Source organism: Sus scrofa, chromosome 8 (assembly GCF_054392235.1).
Source record: "Sus scrofa isolate SSC_HxYL_T2T_F1_AM1 chromosome 8, Sscrofa_HxYL_maternal_Yorkshire_Landrace_v2.0, whole genome shotgun sequence".
Lineage (NCBI taxonomy): Eukaryota > Metazoa > Chordata > Mammalia > Artiodactyla > Suidae > Sus > Sus scrofa.
In genome coordinates, this window is record NC_139390.1 from 103,247,743 (window position 1) to 103,266,426 (window position 18,684).

The 18,684-nt window shown below is 38.3% G+C and overlaps 2 protein-coding genes across 37 annotated transcripts in view; one reads left to right on the top strand and one right to left on the bottom strand.

Annotated features, from left to right (window-relative positions):
- Positions 1 to 18,684, top strand: part of MFSD8 (major facilitator superfamily domain containing 8) — a 449,919-nt gene that overhangs the window by 261,564 nt on the left and 169,671 nt on the right. The window contains exon 2 of the mRNA XM_084972957.1: positions 11,094 to 11,254. The gene's annotated coding sequence lies outside the window, so the exon portion shown is untranslated. The remainder of the gene's footprint in view (positions 1 to 11,093; positions 11,255 to 18,684) is intronic.
- The window catches only part of LARP1B (La ribonucleoprotein 1B), a 103,745-nt gene that overhangs the window by 31,260 nt on the left and 53,801 nt on the right, over positions 1 to 18,684 (bottom strand). For 32 of the 36 annotated variants that reach the window (XR_014812997.1, XR_014812996.1, XR_014812995.1 and 29 more), the window contains one exon: positions 11,480 to 11,603. The exons of the other annotated variants lie outside the window; for them this stretch is intronic. Coding sequence is in view for 21 of the 32 variants with exons in the window: in XM_084972893.1 (XP_084829019.1) it covers positions 11,480 to 11,603 (124 nt within the window). In the remaining 11 variants the exon portion in view is untranslated. The remainder of the gene's footprint in view (positions 1 to 11,479; positions 11,604 to 18,684) is intronic. 36 annotated transcript variants of the gene reach the window in all.

Below are 18,684 nucleotides of genomic sequence, written 5' to 3' on the forward strand. Positions count from 1 at the left end.
CTCCTTCCTTAGCCCTTCCATAAAGGGAGGAAGGGAGTTCAAAGGAAAGAAGGAAAGAATGGAGTGAAAGAGCAAGAAAGCGAGAGAAAGCAAAGCAAAGATTTCTTACGCACACACCAAAAGCATAATCTATACAATCTTTTAAAATAATAAAAACTGCACATCATTAAAAAATAGGTAGTTCTGAGTTCCCATTGTGTCCCAGCAGGTTATGAAACTTACCAGAACCCATGAGGATGTAGGTTTGATCCTGGCCTCGCTCAGTGGGTTAAGGATGTGGTGCTGCCATGAGCTGCCACATAGATCGCATAATTGGCTTGGATCTCACGTTGCTGTGGCTGTGGCATAGGCCGACAGCTGCTGCTCCAATTTAACGCCTAGCCTGGAACTTTCATATGCTGCAAGTGCTGCCCTAAAAAGCAAAAAAAAAAAAAAAATAGTTCTGCTTTTCGAAAGGCACTCTTAAGAAAATGAAAAGATAATCCCCAGATTGGGAGAAGACGTGTAAATTACATATGTAATAAAGACTTTGTTGTTGTTGTTGTTTTCTCTTTTGTCTTTTTGGGGGCACTCCTGCGGCATATCAAGGTTCCCAGGCTAGGGGTCTAATCAGAGCTGTAGCCCCGCTGGCCTACGCCACAGCCACAGCAACATGGGATCCGAGCGCATCTTTGATCTACACTACAGCTCACGGCAACGCCAGATCCTTAACCCACGACCTCATGGTTCCTAGTTGGATTCATTTCCACTGTGCCATGATGAGAACTCCAATACGTAATAAAGACTTGGATCCAAAGAACTTTCAAATCTCAGTAAGAAAACTCAAAAAAAAAGTCAAATCATTTGATCAATCACTTCACCAAAGATAAACTGATGGTAAAAAAGCACATGAGGAGTTCCCATCATGGCTCAGTGGTTAATGAATCTGACTAGGAGCCATCCGACCCGATTGTGGGTTCAATCCCTGGCCTCCCTCAGTGGGTTAAGGATCCAGCGTTGCCGTGAGCTGTGGTGTAGGTGGCAGACGTGGCTCAGATTCTGTGTTGCTGTGGCCCTGGAGTAGGCCAGCAGCAACAGCTCCAATTAGACCTCTAGACTGGGAACCTCCATATGCCGCAGGGAATGGTCTTAGAAAAGGCAAAAAGACAAAAAAAAAAAAAAAAAGCACATAAAAAGATGCTCAGCATCATTAGTCATGATGAGAAACAACTACATACCTATTAGAATGGCAAATTAAAAAAAAATTTTAAATACTAAGTGCTAAGTTCCTGTCGTGGCTCTGTGGTTAACGAATCTGACCAGGAACCATGAGGTTGCAGTTTCCATCCCTGGCCTTGCTCAGTGGGTTAAGGATATGGCGTTGCTGTGAGCTGTGGTGTAGGTTGCAGACGCGGTTAGGATCCCGAGTTGCTGTGGTCGGATCCCAAGTTGCTGTGGCTCTGGTATAGGCTGGCGGTTACAGCTCTGATTAGAGTCTGGGAATCTCCATAAGTGGAGCCCTAGAAATGGCAAAAAGACCAAAAAACAAAAACAAAAACAAAAACAAAATACCATGTGCTGATGACGTGGAGCAACTGGAAGCCTCATACATTGCTGGTGGAAATTCAAATGACACAGCCACTTTGGAAAACCATTAGAAAGTTTCTTATAAAGTTACACACTTACCGCTTGACCCAGAAATCCCACTCTCAAGTATTTACCCAAGTGAAATGAAACTTACAGTCTCATCAAAACATACATGCAAATATTTTAGTATCTTTATTCAAAAGCACCAAAAACTAAAAAACCATATGTTCTTCAACTAACGATAAAGCGCTTATATCCAACTAATGGAATATTACTTACCAATAAAAAGGAATGAACAGCACACAAATATCTAGATGAATCTCAAATGCATTATGCTAAATGAAAGAAGCCAGACTCAAAATGCTACACTCTATATGATTCCGTTTATATGATACTGTGGTAAAGGCAAAATGATAGGATTATAAAATAGAAAATAGGCTATCAAGGGTTAGGCATACAGGTGACTACAAAAAGACATGGGAGACTTTGGGGGGAGTAATGAAACCATGCTGTAATTTGAGTAGGTGGTAACTACATGACTGTATGCATACGTCAAATTTCCAAAAGCATATATGCAAAAAGTATGAAATTTACTAAATATAAACTATGCCTTAATTTTTTTTTAAGGGCCTCACAGCATATGGAAGTTCCCAGGCTAAAGGTGGAATTGGAGCTGCAGCTGCTGGCCTACACCACAGCCACAGCAACGCCAGATCCAAGCCACATCTGCAACCTATACTGCAGCTCATGGCAATGTCAGATCCTTAACCCACTGAGCAGGACCAGGGACAGAACCCACATCCTCAAGGGTACTAGTTGGGTTCATTACCACTGAGCCACAACAGGAACTCCTATATCTTAAATTTTTTTAATGGGAAATAAAAAAGATAACACTAGGTCCTTGTAAGTTGGTCAGAATGAAAGGAAATGACTGATTAGGAACCATTATAACTAACTAATGATAAAATGATGGTGGCTTTTGTAGGGAATTAGAGAAGAGAGAAGTGGTTAGGTTCTGGTTATATTTAAAAGGGTAATGGATATAATCTGCCAAGGAATAAGAAATAAAAGGTTGAAAAAGAAAGAGATCAAAGATAACACCAGTATTTTTTTTTTACCATTACGATTAGAAAGATGGAGTTGATATTCACAGAGATGTGAAGTATGGGAGAAGTCCTTGGATAGGGGTGGGAATTTAGACTCTGGATTTTGAACATATGAAGTTTGACATGCATATAGAATATCCAAGTGAAACTGCTGACTACACAGTTGTTATTTATGTGGAATATAAGATGGGGTCTGTACATATAAATTTCACTCATTAGTATAAGGATGCTATTTAAAACCATGAAGCTAGGGAGTTCCTGCTGTGGCTCAGCAGAAAGGAACCTGACTAGCATCCATGAGGATGCAGGTCCAATCCCTGGTCTTGCTCAGTGGATCAAGTACCTGGAATTGCCATGAGCTATGGTGTAGGTGTGGCTTGGATCCTGTGTTGCTGTGGCTGTGGCTGCGGCTGACAGCTCTAGCTCTGACTTGACCTATTGCACCTCTAGCTTGGGAACTTCCATAAGCTGTGAGTGTGGTCCTAAAAAGCAAAAAAAAATTAAAATAAAAAAACCCATGAAACTAAGCACTATTACCTTAGGAGTTACTGAGGATCAGAACGAGAAGAAATTTGAAGACTAAATCCTAAAGCATCCAAAGATTGGGGAAATAGGAAAGAACTGAGACCAAGTAAATGATAACTAAGTAAATAGTTTCTAGTAAGAAGGATGTGTTTCAAGACAGAATGATTGATTCAGCGCTGATGTTAGGGAAGATGAGGATTAATTTGATCCCTTTTAAACTCTGAGATCTCTAGGAGTTCCCACTGTGGTGTAGTAAGTTAGGAATCTGACTGCAGCGGCTGGGGTCACTGGGAGGGCAAGGGTTTAATCCCCAGCCTGGCGCAGTAGGTTAAAGGATCCTGTGTTGTCACAATCCTTGGCCTGGGAACTTCCATATGCTGCAGGTACAGCCATAAAAAACAAAACCAAAAACCTAGGGATCTCTAGAGGCATTATCAAAAGCTGATTTGGGGTGTGAGTAGCAGAAGCCTGTTTGGATCAGGTATAGGGGAGAAATAGGAAGATATTAAAGATAATGAAAACAAACACCATTTACTGCCTTAAATTCAATTTTGTAATAGCAATACTGGCTCTTTTTGTTAATATCACTGTTTTACAGCATTTTCTATCCTTTCATCTTTCAATCTTTCTGTATACTTAAGACATAAAAACAACAAAGAGGTAAATATTCTTTAAACTCAATCTATAACTGGCTTTCTAACTGAAAGTTAATACATTTCTTTTGTTCTTCTTTTTCTTTTTTTAACCCTTGGCACATGGAAGTTCCCTGGCCAGGGACTGAATCCAAGCCGCATCTGTGATCTATGCTGTAGTTGTGGCAACACAGGATCCTTTAATCCACCTCACTGGGCCAAGGATCAAACCTGTTCCTCCACAGTGATGTGAGCTGCAGCAGTCAGATTTGTGACTCACTGTTCCACAGTAGGAACTCCTATTCAACATTTTTTTAATCACAGCAATATATTGGATTGATTTCTATCTTCTTAATTTTTGTTCATATTTTTTTAAAATTGGAGATTACAGCACACAAAGGTTAATAATTGTACAGATTTTAAAACAAAGTTGATTTAGTAATGAAAATGAGAACAAGAAATTAAGTATGGGAAAAAAAATCAAGCTTCCCAAAAACACTGTATTTTCTGAGAGGGTGTGGAGAAAAGGGAACCCTCCCACACTGTTGGTGGGACTGTAAATTGGGTACAACCACTATGGAAAACAGACTTGGAGTTGCCAAGGGGGAGGCGAATGGAATGAGATGGACTTGGAATCTGGGTTCAATAGATGTAAACTATTGCCTTTGGAATGGATAGGCAATGGGATCCTGCTGTATAGCACGGGGAACCTTATCTGGTCACTTATGATGGCATATGATGGAGGATAATGTGAGAAAAAGAATGTATATATGTATGCGTGGCTGGGTCACTTTGCTGTACAGTCGAAAATTGAAAGAACACTGTAAACCAACTATAATGGAGAAAATCAAAATCATTAAAAATTTCTTAATAATAAACTAGTGATTATATTTTAAAAAATTAAAAAATCTTTTGATCAATATCTAAGATTTTACTTGAAGAGCTTAATCATTTATAATCCAGGAAAGCAAAATTTTGAAGAAAAATATAGTTGGTACACACTAGCCAATCAACTAGACCAATACATAAATTCCAGATGTAGGCAAACCCATTTGCAGACTTCCCAAATGGGATTCCTCTCTTTTCTCAGGAATAAACCATAATGTTAATGTTTGTATTAATTCCTTTTGTTCTTTATGGTTTCTCCATGCTATTAATGTACCCATTAATTTTGTATTTTACATGATGTTTTTAAAATGAATGAACCCCTAATTTTATACATCCTCTACTTTTAAGATTAACCCATTTTGTCACAGGAAGCTTTAGTCCATTTTCCACTACTGCATATTTTTTCCTTTATATAACTATACTAGATCTTATATTCTGCTATAAATGGGTAGTTTTACTTTTCATTTGGTTTTGTTTGGTTGGGTTTTTTGTTTGTTTTTGTTTGCTTTTTTAGGGCCATACCTGTGGCATATGGAAGATCCCAGGATAGGGGTCAAATCAGAGCTGCAGCTGGCAGCCTACACCACAGCCACAGCAATACCAGATCCAAGCCACGTCTGTGACTTACACTACAGCTCAAAAGCAATGCTGAATAGTTGATCCACTGAGCAAGGCCAGAGATTGAACCCACGTCCTCATGGATACTAGTTGGGTTCATCACCACTGACCCATAAAGGGAATTTCTTCATCTGTTTTTTTCATGTTATAAACCATAAATGTTACTATAAATGTTCTTTTTTGGTAAACATTTACAAAAGTATCTCTTAAAGTGAAACTTTTTTTTTTTGTCTTTTTAGGGCAGCACTCATGGCATATGGAGGTTCCCAGGGCTAGGGGTCTAATTGGAGATGTTGCTGCCAGCCTACATCACAGCCACAGCAATTTGGGATCTGAGCCGTATCTGCGACCTACACCGCAGCTCACGCCAACACCAAATCCTTAACCCACTAGGCGAGGCCAGGAATTGAACCCTCGTCCTCACGGATACTAGTAGGGTTCGTTAACCACTGAGCCACGACGAGAACTCCTGAAGTGAAACTGTTGAATTATAATATGGTATGTCACTGTGGTTTTAACTTGCAAATCTCATCAAAGTAAAGTGTACAGTCTCTTTTCCTATTTACCAGCCACATAAGTCTTCCTCTACGTGAAGCTCTAGCTTCTTTTGCTACTACTTTTTCTACTGATGTTAATTTTTCATAGTGATTCTTAAAAATTGAACTATAGTTCATTTACAGTCTTATGTTTGTTCTAGGCATACAACACAGCGATACAATATTTTTACAGATTATACTCCATTTAAAGTTACCACAAAACTAATAGCTACATTCCCAAGTACTGCACAATGTATCTTTGCTGCTTAGTATACATACATAGTAGTTTCTATCTCTTACACATAGTAGTTTGTATCTCTTAATCCCATACACCTATCCTCCTGCCCCTTCCTTCTAATTTTTTGTTATTTTTATGCATTGTAAAATTCATCTCTTTGGGATTTAACAACTTGGGAAAGTGCCCATGATATAAGTAAAATGAGTAAGAAGAAGAGTGGGAGATATGGCGTAATTCAACTGTGAATATGGGAGAATATTTACTTCTGGGAAGATGCTGATAGTTACCAGATCATTGTCTTTAAGAAGGCTCCATTTTCAAATGAATAGTGCGTATTTTTATAGCTGCAAACCTTATTGTCTATGTTTCTTTCCTTTTCAAAATGGAGTGCTATCTTTTTTCCCTTTGCACAGAGCAACACATCTGCCCAGTTAACAATAAAAATCATTGAGATTACTAGGGGACCGGGGTATAATTTGTAGTTTATTCTAAGATTTTGCATATTTCATTAATAGTTCTCATAGGGTATAGTCCAAGGTGCCAAACTAAACAAAGATGTCAACTTGAAATCTTCATTTATTTAAAATGTGGCCACTTTGTGGAGTTCCCGTCGTGGTGCAGTGGCTAACGAATCCAACTAGGAACCATGAGGTTGCGGGTTCGATCCCTGGCCTTGCTCGGTGGGTTAAGCATCCAGCGTTGCCGTGGCTCTGGTGTAGGCCAGTGGCTACAGCTCTGATTAGACCCCTAGACTGGGACCCTCCATATGCCATGGGATTGGCCCTAGAAAAGGCAAAAAGACAAAAAAAAAAAAAAAAGTTGCCATTTCTTTCATCATGATAAACACACACACACACACACACACACACACAAACTCTGAATTCAATAATAACTTTAAATCACTTTGACTCACTGGATTTTAAAAGTTTGTATGACATAATTTGTTAAAAAGTTAAAAGCGAATTCTAGGGGAGTTCCCACTGTGGCTCAGTGGAAACAAATCTGACTAGGAACCATGAGGTTGTGGGTTCAATCCCTGGCCTCACTCAGTAGGTTAAGGATCCAGCATTGCCGTGATCTGTGGTGTAGGTTTTAGACATGGCTTGGATCTGATGTTGCTGTGGCTGTGGCAGAGGCTGGTGGCTACGGCTCTGATTCAACCTCTAGCCTGGGAACCTCCATATGCCACAGCTGCAGCCTTAAAAAAGAAAAAAAAAAGTGAATCCTAGGGAATTTTAATTGATTAATTAAATTTAATACATGTATTGGAACTTTAATTTTACGGTGTAGTGAGGAGCTTGAATTATCAATTTTAATGTTTTCAAATTAAACACAAATATATAGACTGAACATATTTAGACTTTTAAAAAAAAATTAAAGTATAAGGTTTTTTAAAAGCTTAAAGTTTTAAAAACTTAAAAAAAGTAACCTTCTTTTGTATTCATAGTAACATTACTGTTATTCTAAAATATTTTATCATATGATAAACACATAATCCTGTTACTGTAGTTAGGAACATTTTCCTGTAAGTAAAAAGGTGGTACAAATATAAAATCTAAGAAATCAAAATTAAAACCTTAATCCTAAATTTGAACAGAAACTATCAACATAATTTCATAACATAAAAAACAGACATTTTTCCAAAAAGGACATGCAAATGGCCAACAGGTCCATGAAAAGATGTTCAACATCTTTTCCATAAAAAAAATTCCAAGCTCCCTCAACTAAAAAGGCCTGGAAACAATGAACATCTTAGTAGCAACTAGAGTACTGACAAAGCTTAACATCAGGCCAGTTGGCAAATGAGACAGTTAAGAGTCCAATTCCATCATCACAGAACAAAGCTACGAAAGTGCAGATTTGGAGCTAAAAGTCTAAACTGACAACTGCCACAAGTATCAATAAGACAATAGAGAAAAATCCATCAAAGGTATTTATGAGGATCCGCACATCCTCTTTGGAAAAATGTCTGTTCAGTTTTTCTGCCCACTTTTTAAACAAATGTTTGGGTTTTTTGATGTTGAGTTGTATAAGCTGTTTAGATGTGTTGGATATTAATCCCTTAAGGGTCATATCATTTGCAAATAATTTCTCCCATTCAGTAGGATGGTTGTCATTTCTTTCTGTCAATGGTTTTCTTTGTCATGCAAAATCTTTTAAGTTTAATTAAGTCCCATTTGTTTATTTATTTATTTATTTTTCTTTTATTATTTTGGCCACACTCAGAGCATGTGGAAGTTCCCAGGCCAGGGATCAAACCTCTGCCGCATCAGCGACCCAAGCCGCTGCAGTGACAATGTTAGATCCTTAACCCACTGCACCACAAGAAAAGTCCTCATTTGTTTACTTTTGCTTTGGTTTCCCTTGCTTTATGAGATGGATCCAAAAAAATATTGCCATCCTGGTTCAGTGGTAATGAACCTGACTAGTATCCATGAGGACATGGATTGGATCCCTGGCCTTACTCAGTGGGTTAAGGATCTGGTGTTGCCATGAGCTGTGGTGTAGGTTGCAGATATGGCTCAGATCCTGTGTTGCTGCAGCTGTGGTGAAGGCCGGCAGCTGCAGCTTCAATTTGACCCCAATTTTGTTTTTCCTTTGAGAAGGAAACATCTTGAGAGATGTTTTTGCTATTCAGGGTCTTTTGTGTTTCCATACAAGTTTTACAATTTTTTTCTAGTTCTTTGAAAAATGCCATTGGTGTTTGGAAAGGAATTGCACCAAATCTGTCAACTGCCTTCGGTAATATGATCATTTTAACAATATTAAGTATTCCAATCCAAGAATACAGTGTATCTTTCCATCTGTTTATGTTGTCTTTAAATTTCTTTCATCAGTATCTTATAGTTTTCCAAGTAAAGTTATTTTACCTCCTTAGATAGGTTTATATTCCTAGGTATTTTATTCTTTTTGATGTAATGGTAAGTGGGATTATTTCCTTAACTTCTCTTTCTGATAGTTCATTGTTAGTGTACAGAAATGCAAATGACTTCTGTATGTTAATCTTGTATCCTGAAAATTTACCAAATTTATTGATGAGTTCTAGTAGTTTTAATCAGTGATAATTTTAAAATAAAACAAACAAAAAAACGCCCTCAATGGTTAGTTACCAAAGAAAGATGTAGAGAACCAGCTCATTCATTACTCTGAAAACTAATAAACAAAGGGAATGAATTAAAAATTTATTATTTTTCCTGTAAGTACTCTTTATGGAAGTAATCTACTAAATTAAGAAGGAATGATGAAAAAAGAATTAGCACTATTTTGCAGCCCCTTGAGAAGAAAAAAAGTTCTAAGCATTGATTACCAATGACTAACACTGCAAAAAGAGAGGCAATTGAGTATCATGTGCCTCCTGGTATTCAACACTACATACGCCATATCTTGCAAAAATGTTAGCCTCGATCTGATCAAATCGCTGTATCAAAATCACAGTCAAAGAAAATTTAGAACAAGAAAATGGTTGGATGAAACCATGAGGATATACAATCAGCAAAATCCAGAGCAAGAGAAATTCTATAGGACAAATAATGCGGTTTCTATAACAATAAAGTGCAAGGAAAAAATACAGTATGAACCTATAGGCTAAAAGAGACATATCAACCTATTGCAGTGTTTGTAATTTACACAGATCCTGATTTTATTTATTTTTTTGGCTAACCTGTGGCATATGAAGTTCCCAGGCCAGGGATCTAATTCAAGCCATAGTTGTGATCTATGCCACAGCTGCAGCAGCACCAGCTACTTAAGCACTGAACCAGGCTGGGGAATGAACATGCGCCACCACAAAGACAACGCTGGATACTTAACCCACTCCACCACAGTGGGAACTCTGGATCCTGATATTTTTAAGTGATGAATGAAGAAATTTAAATACCAACTAAATATTTTATATTAAGGGAATTACTGTTCATTTTAAATGTAATAACAGTATTGTGTTATTTATGTGTTAAAATAAATAGTCCTTATCTTTTAAAGTACATTCAGAAATATTTAGGAATAAAACCAGTGAATATGATTAGGAGTTTGCCTCAAAATAATCCAGTGGGAGGTCAAGAAAATGAGTGGAGTTGATTGAAATAAAATTAGTTATGAGCTGATTAAGTAGCTAATGAGTACACAGGGTTTCATTGTGCAGTTTGCTCTATTTTTGCATATGTCTTAAGTTTTCCTAATTAAAAGGTTTTCTTTTTTCCTTTCTTTTTCTTTTTTTAAGGCCACAGCTGAAGCACATGGGAGTTCCTGGGCCAGGGATTGAATCTGTGGCGCAGCTGTGAGTCACTGCCACTGCAGTCGAATTCTTAACCCGCTGTGCCATGGCAGGAACCACTAAAAGTTTTTCTTTCACCTGCTTTCAGGAAAGACTATATTAAAGTCAGTTACACTTGCCTGAAAATATCAGATTCGATGTTTGACTCTCCCAAATGTATATATATTTTCACACAAAGCTAAGGCCTTAATGCAAAGAATGATGCTAGTAGTAGATTTAAGGAATCAGCAAGTCAGTGAAAACTTTTCCTTACTTCAAGAAGAGAAGCATTACCAGCAATCTCAAAATCAAATTAAATACATAAAGAATCAACAAATTCTGCCTACTTTTAAGTACACACTTGCGTTTGAGCATGACATAGTGTTACAACAAACTTCCAGATCACCTCTGTGATTGATTATCTGCATATTCACCAAGAGTAAGGGGGGTGGGATTCAAACTTTGTCCATTTACTACATGGTTGTCTTACCAAATTTACAATCTGTATTTCTTTTTTTTGGTCACCCCCATGGCATATGGAAATTCCTGGGCCAGGAATGGAACCCACACCAAAGCAGTGATCCAGGCCTCTGCCATATCTTTAACCCATTTGCACCACAGGAGAACTACAATCTACACTTTTTTTTTTTTTTTTTTTTTTTTTTGTCTTTTTGTCTTTTTGTTGTTGTTGTTGCTATTTCTTGGGCCGCTCCTGTGGCATATGGAGGTTCCCAGGCTAGGGGTTGAATCGGAGCTGTGGCCACCGGCCTACGCCAGAGCCACAGCAACGCAGGATCCGAGCCGCGTCTGCAACCTACACCACAGCTCACGGCAACGCCGGATCGTTAACCCACTGAGCAAGGGCAGGGACCGAACCCGCAACCTCATGGTTCCTAGTCGGATTCGCTAACCACTGCGCCACGACGGGAACTCCCCCAGTCTACACTTTTAAGTCTCTAAAAGTTCACCAAAGTATAAATAAAAGTTGAGTTTTAAAATTCTAGTTTTTTTAAATCACATATCTAAATGTTTTCTACAAATGAAAAAGAAGTAAACTTTAAAGACAATTTAGAACTGCTTTAATAATATTCAGGCACTTAAACAAAAGCAGATTTACATACCTTGCCTCGACCGTGAAGGTGCTACAGGAACTTCTTGGTTTGGCTCAAAAGGAAGTTCAGGTGTTAGGTTTTCAAATTGCTCTTTACTAATGAGATTTAGCTTCTTAAAGTTCTCAACTTCTTGCTGAAGTAGAATGGAGGAATCTAATTACTAAACTGGCTAATAGAGTAACCAAAAGACAATAATTGATGCCAATCTCAAAAAATGAGTTTTAAAAACAGATTAACTGCAAAAGAATAAAAAAGATACTCTAATAAAGAATCTAGCATTATACTTAATAATATTCTAATTCTAAAAGAGGCATCAAGACGCCTAAAATATTATGAGTATTTTTAAATTAAAATAATTATAAAAACACACATTCTTTTTAAAAATTATTTTATGGCCTCACCTGCACATATGAAAGTTCCTGGGCCAGGGACTGAATCCAAGCTACAGCTATGACCTATGCCACAGCAGCAATGCCAGATCCTTTAACCATCTGCGCCAGGCTGGGTATCAAACCTGCACCTCCGCAGCAACCCCAAGCCCCTGCAGTCATATTCTTAACCCACTGCACCACAGCAGGAACTCCAAGAGAATACATTCTTATCATTGATTATTTGTTGAGCATCTATACACAAGATCACTGGGATATTATATAGGTTACAAAGTAATCTAATACATGCACCCTTTCCTTAAGTTACAAGTTAGATGGAAAGAAACAAATGTACACTTAAAAATATTATTAGAAAAAAAAATATTAGATGGTATACGAAAAGTGCTAAGAACTGAGATAAGGGAGTCATCACAGAAGAGATGGGGCAAAAGCAGGTCCTTAGAATGAGAATTTAGAGAAAGGTAAAAGCAGCATCCTAAACTAGGTAAAGTGAGCAAAGATTAAAAATGCTAGAAGCAAAAACATGTGTACACACAGGTTTCTACACAAGCAACCTAGACAGAGAGTACAATGACTGAAGAACTGATTGTAATGGTTTCTCTCTTTTGTTTAGCAGATACAAACTAAAGATTTCTAGTTAGAGAGAAGTATCATGAGAGGTAGTAGACTGGACAATTCCTGAGGCTCACAAGCCCAGAAGCCAGCCAAAAACGTGAATGACAAAATGCAGAGGCTCAGCAGCATATTTCGTAGATGGAAGTACTACCTGTCTGTCTCTGTTAATAAAGCCTTCCAACACTGCAGGTTTACAATACCACCACAAGCAGGCCATGCAACAAGAAGAGCTGTATAGTAAAATCTAAGACAAGTTCAACCTAACCTTGATTTTAGCTTAAGAACAACCTGATAGCTCCAAGAAGTCAAAAAGTCAAATTTGACTTGCCTCTTCTTATTCCACACAACTCCATTCATGCTAGGCTATTCTTAGTATTGTCATGAAATATGTCAAACAGGAAAATGTATTAAACATACATGTGCAACTTCTTTAGAAAACACTCAGAGTTCACTGGTGGCCTAGAGTTTAAGGATCTGATATTGTCATTGCTGTGGCTTGAGCCACTGCTATGGCACAGGTTTGACCCCTGGCCCAGGAAATTCTGCAAGCCTCAAGTGTGGCCAAAAAAAAAAAAAAGCCTTTTGTGTCTACTTAAGAAATCTTTCCTTACTCTGAAAACATTAAGACTTTTTACTGCTATCCCTTAACAGCTTTACGCTTTTGCCCTTCACTGGAATACATCTGAATGACACTATAAGGCAGAAGTCTGTAATTTCACTGCTTTCCCTACATAAATTTTCCAGCACTATGTTTTGTTTTGTTTTTTTGCTTTTTAGGGCTATACCTGCGGCATACGGAGGTTCCCAGACTAGGAGTCAGATCGAAACCACATCTGCTGGCTACAGCCATAGCCGCAGCAATGTGGGCTCTGAGCCATGTCTGCAACCTATACCACAGCTCACGGCAATGCTGGATCCTTAACCCATTGCAAGGCTAGGAATCGAACCCATATCCTCATGGATACCAGAAGAGTTCATTAACCACTGAGCCATGATGGGATGTCCACTAGTCGGGTTCTTGACCCACTAAGCCACAATAGGAACTCCTCTAATAAGTAATCTTAGGATAGGGAGCTTACTCTGAAATATGTAGAAAACTTTAACCACAGGCAGAAAAGATGTAAAGCAGGGCTCCACCAGCTGCTGCTGATTTAAAGACTGATAATGCAACGTGACCAAGAACACAGGTGGTCTAAAAGGAGTTGAGAGGCTCCGGCCAGACAAAATGGAAAATGAGGGACCTCAACACTACACATAGACACAAAGAACTGAATTCTGCAAACAATCTTAATGAATTTGGAAGCAATTTCTCATATAAAACCTACAGATCAGAGCCGAAGAAGGGTCACCTGGATTTGTCTTACAGTCTCAAACTTTTTTTGTAGACTTCTGATCTACAAAAAAAAATAATAAAATAAAAATTTTTTTCGTCTTTTAAAGGCTGCACCAGCGGCATACGGAGGTTCCCAGGCTAGGAGCAGAATCAGAGCTGTAGCTGCTGGCCTATGCCACACCAGATCCAAGCTGCATCTACAACCCATACCACCGCTCACGGCAATGCAGGATCCTTAACCCACTGAGCAAAGCCAGAGATTGAACCTGAGTCCTCGCGAATACTAGTCAGATTTGTTTCTGCTGAACCACGACAGGAACTCCTGATCTACAAAATTAAATAATAAATTCATGTTGTTTTATAGTTGCCAAATTTGTGGTAATCTGTTATGGCAGTCATAGAAAATACAAAGACTCTTCATGGTTCTTTTATACTATAAAAAATGAATCTTAAAAGTCTCATTCATATTTTCATGAGTTTTTCATTCATGTTTTCTTAAGATATTAGAATCAAGATTATTCTCATAGAATGAGTTAAGGATTCCCTCATTTTTCCTTAGTCATTCAGCAAATATTTGAGCACTTACTATTGGCCCTATTCACTGGTAATTTGTGCACAGCTAGAATTACTCCCATTTTAGAAGTTGCTAATAAACCTAAGGTAAATCTTGGAGTTTGAAAAAAATTTTTTTAAATGGTCCACAGCAATTTACTTTCTTTTCCAGTAAGTTTTGGGGAATTACATATTTTCCTAGTAATTTTTCCTCATCTAAATTTTCAAATTATTGCTCTCAATACCTTTTTAAAGTTCTCCATAATCAGTAATCACATTACTGCATTACCCAACTTTCGCTGCTGCTAAAATACGTACATTTTCCTCTATTTTGTCTTCCTAAGTATAATCTTAGTCTTTTCAAATAATTAAACGTTGGTAAGATTTATCCTGTGTTAGATCTTATTTTTACTTTATATACTTTTATGGGAGTTTATTTTGCTAATTATTCTAACTCCTTGAGAAGTTTCTAACTTCTAGCTTTGTGAAAGCTATAGCAGATTCTATTGTTCACAGCCTAGAATGCCTAAATGAAAGGGTTGTGTATATCCTCCCACTATAATTACCGTTCATCCCTTTGGAGCATATACATCCCTGGCCCATGTGATTTGCTTTAGCCAACTGAATGTGAACAAATATACATAAGAAACATCTAAGCAGTGATTTTGAACACAGTTATATAGTTTCACTCATTCTCTTGTTCAAACCATCTGTTATATGATGAAGGAGCAAGTGCTATATAGGGGCTGCTGTTTCAGCATGAAAACCAATTAAAGAGAAACAAACACACACAGAGTTGCAGCAGCCAATCCACAGTTACTGTCAAGCAATGTGAGAAATTTTCACTTTAAGCCTTTGACACTGGGGGGAAATTTTTATATAGCAAAAATAATAAGCGGTGATAGGTTTATAAGTTTCAAGCATTTTACTAACACTTGTATTTAAGCCTCTCTCTTCAGGTGTGTCTCTTAAAATTAAGCTATCATTTCACTTGGCTTTTCTAATTTCCACTATGATTTCTTCTTTAAATGCTGCATTATTTAAAATACATCTTTGTGGAGTTCCTGTCGTGACTCGGGGAAACAAATCTGACTAGCATCCATGAGGTTGCGGGTTCGATCCCTTGCCTTGCTCTGTGGGTTAAGGATCCGGTGTTGCCATGAGCTGTGGCGTAGGTTGCAGATGTGGCTTGGATCTGGCATTGCTGTGGCTGTGGTGTAGACCAGCAGTTGTAGCTCCGATTGGACCCCCTAGCCTAGGAACCTCCATATTCTGCGGGTGCAGCCCTAAAAAATATAAATACATAAATAAAATACATCTTTGTTCCAACACAGGGTTTTATTATTATTAAACACAAAATTAATTCCACTAATAATGTGGGTTTTTGGTTTTGCTTGCTTTTTAGGGCTGCACCTGCAGCATGTGGAATTCTCACACTAGGGCTCCATATCAAAGCTATAGCTGCCAGCCTATGCCACAGCCAGAGCAACGCAGGATCTGAGTTGCATCTGCAACCTACTCCATAGCTCACAAATGCTGGATCCTTAACCCACTGAGCAGGGCCAGGGGCTGAACCCACATCTTCATGGATACTAGTTGGATTCATTTCTGCTGAGCCACAACGGGAACTCCAATAATGTGTTTTATATAATATCAATGCTTAAAAAATTTGCTTTATAAAACCACTGTAGGCTAAAATACTATAGATTTTTTCAAATAGAACATGTATTCTGCAGTTGCTAGGTACCGAGTTGTTTCTCAAATTATTCTCATTTTTTTAAATTATTTGATTATTCCTTATTTACTTAGGGGGTTAAATTACTGGATTTGTTCTATCAACTTTTGCTTCACTTACTTGAAGATTTTGTATTAAATACATCAAATTCTAAGTTATACTCTTCTGATGAATTTTTTTTTTTTTTTTTTTGTCTTTTGTCTTTTTGTCTGTTGTTGTTGTTGTTGCTGTTGTTGCTATTTCTTGGGCCTCTCCTGCGGCATATGGAGGTTCCCAGGCTAGGGGTTGAATCGGAGCTGTGGCCACTGGCCTACGCCAGAGCCACAGCAACGCGGGATCCGAGCCGCATCTGCAACCTACACCACAGCTCTCGGCAACGCTGGATCGTTAACCCACTGAGCAAGGGCAGGGACCGAACCCGCAACTTCATGGTTCCTAGTCGGATTCGTTAACCACTGCGCCACGACGAGAACTCCTGATGAATTTTTTTTAATCAGTACAAAAGGATACTCTTTAGTACAAGCAGTGCTTTTTGTCTTCAAGTCTACTTTGCAAGTCTCTTTTGTCTGATATTAATTTATGTACAATGCCTTTTTGTTTACTTTTTATTTCATAAGTGGCTAGGTTTGCTTTTATAATTTTTATTTTTAATTGGGGTTTAAAAAAGCAAATACAAAATTCTCTATCTTAACCATCTTTAAGCATACAGTTTTGTAGTGTTAAGTTTATTTACACTGTTGTGCAACAGAGGCCAATTTTTTTTTTTTTTTTTTTTGCTTTTTAGGGTCAAACCCTAATCGAAGCTACAGCTGCCAGCCACACCACAGCTCACAGCAATACCTGATCCCTGACCAACTGAGCAAGGCCAGGGACCAAACCAACATCCTCACGGATATTAGTCGAATTGTTTCCACTGTGCCACAAGCAGAACTCCCAGACCTTTTTTTTTTTTTTTTTTTTTGGTCTTTTTAAGGGAGCACCCACAGCATATGGAGGTTCCCAGGCTAGGGGGTCAAATTAGAACTGTAGCCTCTGGCCTACACCACAGCCACAGCAATGCCAGATAAGAACCGCATCTGTGACATACACCACAGCTCACGGCAATGCCAGATCCCCAACCCACTGAGTGAGGCCAGGGTTCAAACCTGGGTCTTCGAGGTTACTAGTCAAATTTGTTTCCACTAAGCCACGACAAGAACCCCAACTTTTTTTTTATTAGCAAAACTGAAACTCTATCCCATTAAACAGCTTCCCCCATAACCACCACCATTTCTAAGAATTTTACTACTTTTAGTACTTTATATAAGTGGAACCATACGGTGTGTCTTTGTGAATTGCTTATTTCATTTAGCATGTCCTGAAAGACCATCCATGATGTAGTTCTTGACAGATTTCCTTCCTTTTAAAGGTTGAATAATATTCCATTGTATGTATATATCATCATTTTGTTTGAATGGATATTTTTCTGATAATGGACATTTGGGTTGTCTTCACTTTTAGTATCTCTTTAGTTTTTTTAACTGCCATACTGTTTCCCATAGGAGCTATACTGTTTTACATTCCCACTAACAATGCAAGATTTCAATTTCTTTACATCCTCTATAACAACTGTTATTTTCTGGGTTTTGCTTCTTAGTTTGTAAGTAGTCACCCTAATGAGTTTGAGGTGATAAATCATTTGATTTTGATTGGCGTTTCTCTAATGAGTAATGACGTTGAGCATACTTTCATGTGCTTATTGATCATCTGTATATCATTTTGGAAATTGTCTATTTGAATCCCTTGTCCATTTTCTATACTGAACTATTTTGTTGTTTAGTTGTTGAATTCCTTTATATGTTCGAGAATATTAAGGCTCTATCAGTTTATGATAAGCAAAAGCAAATACTTTGTCCTATTTTGTGGCTTGCCTCTTCATCCTGTTTTCTGTCCATTAACACACATAAGATTTTGGTTTTCATGACTTCTGACTTGTCCATTTTTATCTTTTTGCATGTGCTTTTTTGGTGTCATCTCCAAGAAATCACTGTCAAAACAAACTGTCATGAAGCTTCACTACTACATTTTTTTCTAAGAGTTTTGGGTTTTATTTATTTATTTTGCTTTTTAGGGCCACAGGGAGGCATATGGAAGTTCTCAGGCTAGGGGTAGAATTGGAACAGAAGCTGCTGGCATACGCCACAGCCATGTGGGATCCAAGCCTCGTCTGAGACCTACACCACAGCTCATGGCAATGCTGGATCCTTAACCTACTGAGTGAGGCCAGAGATTGAACCCGCATCTTCATGGATCCTCCTAGTCGGAATTGTTTTGTTTTTTGTTTTTTTTTTTTTTTTTTTTTTTTGTCTTTTTGCTATTTCTTTGGGCCGCTCCCACGGCACATGGAGGTTCCCAGGCTAGGGGTCTAATCGGAGCTGTAGCCGCCAGCCTACACCAGAGCCACAGCAACGCGGGATCCGAGCCGCGTCTGCGACCTACACCACAGCTCACGGCAACGCCGGATTGTTAACCCACTGACCAAGGGCAGGGACCGAACCCGCAACCTCATGGTTCCTAGTCGGATTCGCTAACCACTGCGCCACGACGGGAA